We start from the raw sequence: 1,385 nt of genomic DNA on the forward strand, positions 1-1,385 counted from the left end.
GGTGCTGGAGGAGCTGGAGGCAGCACTGCAGGAGCAGCCCCCCCAGCCCGCCCGCCTGGAGGACCTCTCCTCTCGCTTCTACACCATCGTCCCCCATAACTTTGGGCGGGTGCGGCCACCCCCCATCAACTCCCACGACCTGCTGCGTGCCAAGAAGGACATGCTGTTGGTGAGATGTGGGGGCACCCGGCGCGTGGCATCCCTTCCCAAGGAGGGCTCCTGCCTGTGGGGCAGGAGGGTGCTGGCAGGGGGGAAAAAAAAAGGTCCCCCGAGCACAGTGCCCAGCACCAGGGTGAGGATGACCCCGGTCTGTGCCTGCCAGGTGCTGGCCGACATCGAGTTGGCACAGAGCCTGCAGGCGCAGAAACTGAAGGAGGAGGAGGTGGAGGAAGTCATCCATCCACTGGATCAGGATTATGCCCTGCTCTGCTGCCAGCTTTCCCTGCTGGACCCGGCTTCCCAGGAATACCAGGTGCCCCTTGTGCCACGGTGCCCAGGATGACCCCGGTCTGTGCCTGCCAGGTGCTGGCCGACATCGAGTTGGCACAGAGCCTGCAGGCGCAGAAACTGAAGGAGGAGGAGGTGGAGGAAGTCATCCATCCACTGGATCAGGATTATGCCCTGCTCTGCTGCCAGCTTTCCCTGCTGGACCCGGCTTCCCAGGAATACCAGGTGCCCCTTGTGCCACGGTGCCCTGTGATAGGGAGCAACCGTGCCAGGCCTGTGGGCACCCCAAAGGTCCCCGCTGCCCCAGGGGGACGGTTGGCATTGCTGGGATGGCTGCTTGCGGTGACACCGCTTTCCTGCCTCCCTCCCTGGCAGCTGATCCAAAACTACGTGACACAGACCGGGCACAAATTCCGCATCCTCAACATCTGGCAGGTGGCCCGAGATGGTGAGGTGAGAAGAAGGGGCTGCTTATGCCTGTCTTGCAGTGTAAAACCCCTGGTTGCACCCCAGGGTGGACCTTTGTCTGCATTAGAGCTCCGGGCATCTCCACCCAGGGGCGCTTGAGCCCAGCTGGCCAGGGCCAAAGGAGCACCCACTAGGGGAGTGGGTGCCCTCCAGCCTGGCACTGGGGTTGGACCGGGGAGGTTGGGTGGCAGTCCCCCACCCCTGGGCACCCAAGTCTCCGTCTGTGGACAGCCCTTAGCTCTGCATCTCTCCAGGACGAGCGCTTCAGAGCCCACGACCACCTGGAGCACCGGCGCCTGCTTTGGCACGGCACCAACGTGGCGGTGATCGCGGCCATCCTGAAGAGTGGGCTGCGCATCATGCCCCACTCGGGCGGGCGCGTGGGCAAGGGCATCTACTTCGCCTCCGAGAACAGCAAGTCAGCCTCCTATGGTGAGGATCCTGGGCCCACAGAGTTTCTGGGAGCCCGT

The 1,385-nt window shown here is 64.0% G+C and overlaps 1 protein-coding gene across 1 annotated transcript in view; it reads left to right on the top strand.

Annotated features, from left to right (window-relative positions):
* PARP3 (poly (ADP-ribose) polymerase family, member 3) overlaps positions 1–1,385 on the top strand; it is a gene marked incomplete at its 3' end in the record, with an annotated part of 5,159 nt that overhangs the window by 1,987 nt on the left and 1,787 nt on the right. Inside the window, exons 6-9 of the mRNA XM_010286439.1 lie at positions 1–169; positions 323–472; positions 823–900; positions 1,170–1,347. The exon at positions 1–169 is cut by the window's left edge and continues 49 nt beyond it. Of these exons, the coding sequence (XP_010284741.1) occupies positions 1–169; positions 323–472; positions 823–900; positions 1,170–1,347 (575 nt within the window). The remainder of the gene's footprint in view (positions 170–322; positions 473–822; positions 901–1,169; positions 1,348–1,385) is intronic.

This window comes from Phaethon lepturus, unplaced genomic scaffold (assembly GCF_000687285.1).
Source record: "Phaethon lepturus isolate BGI_N335 unplaced genomic scaffold, ASM68728v1 scaffold20414, whole genome shotgun sequence".
Lineage (NCBI taxonomy): Eukaryota > Metazoa > Chordata > Aves > Phaethontiformes > Phaethontidae > Phaethon > Phaethon lepturus.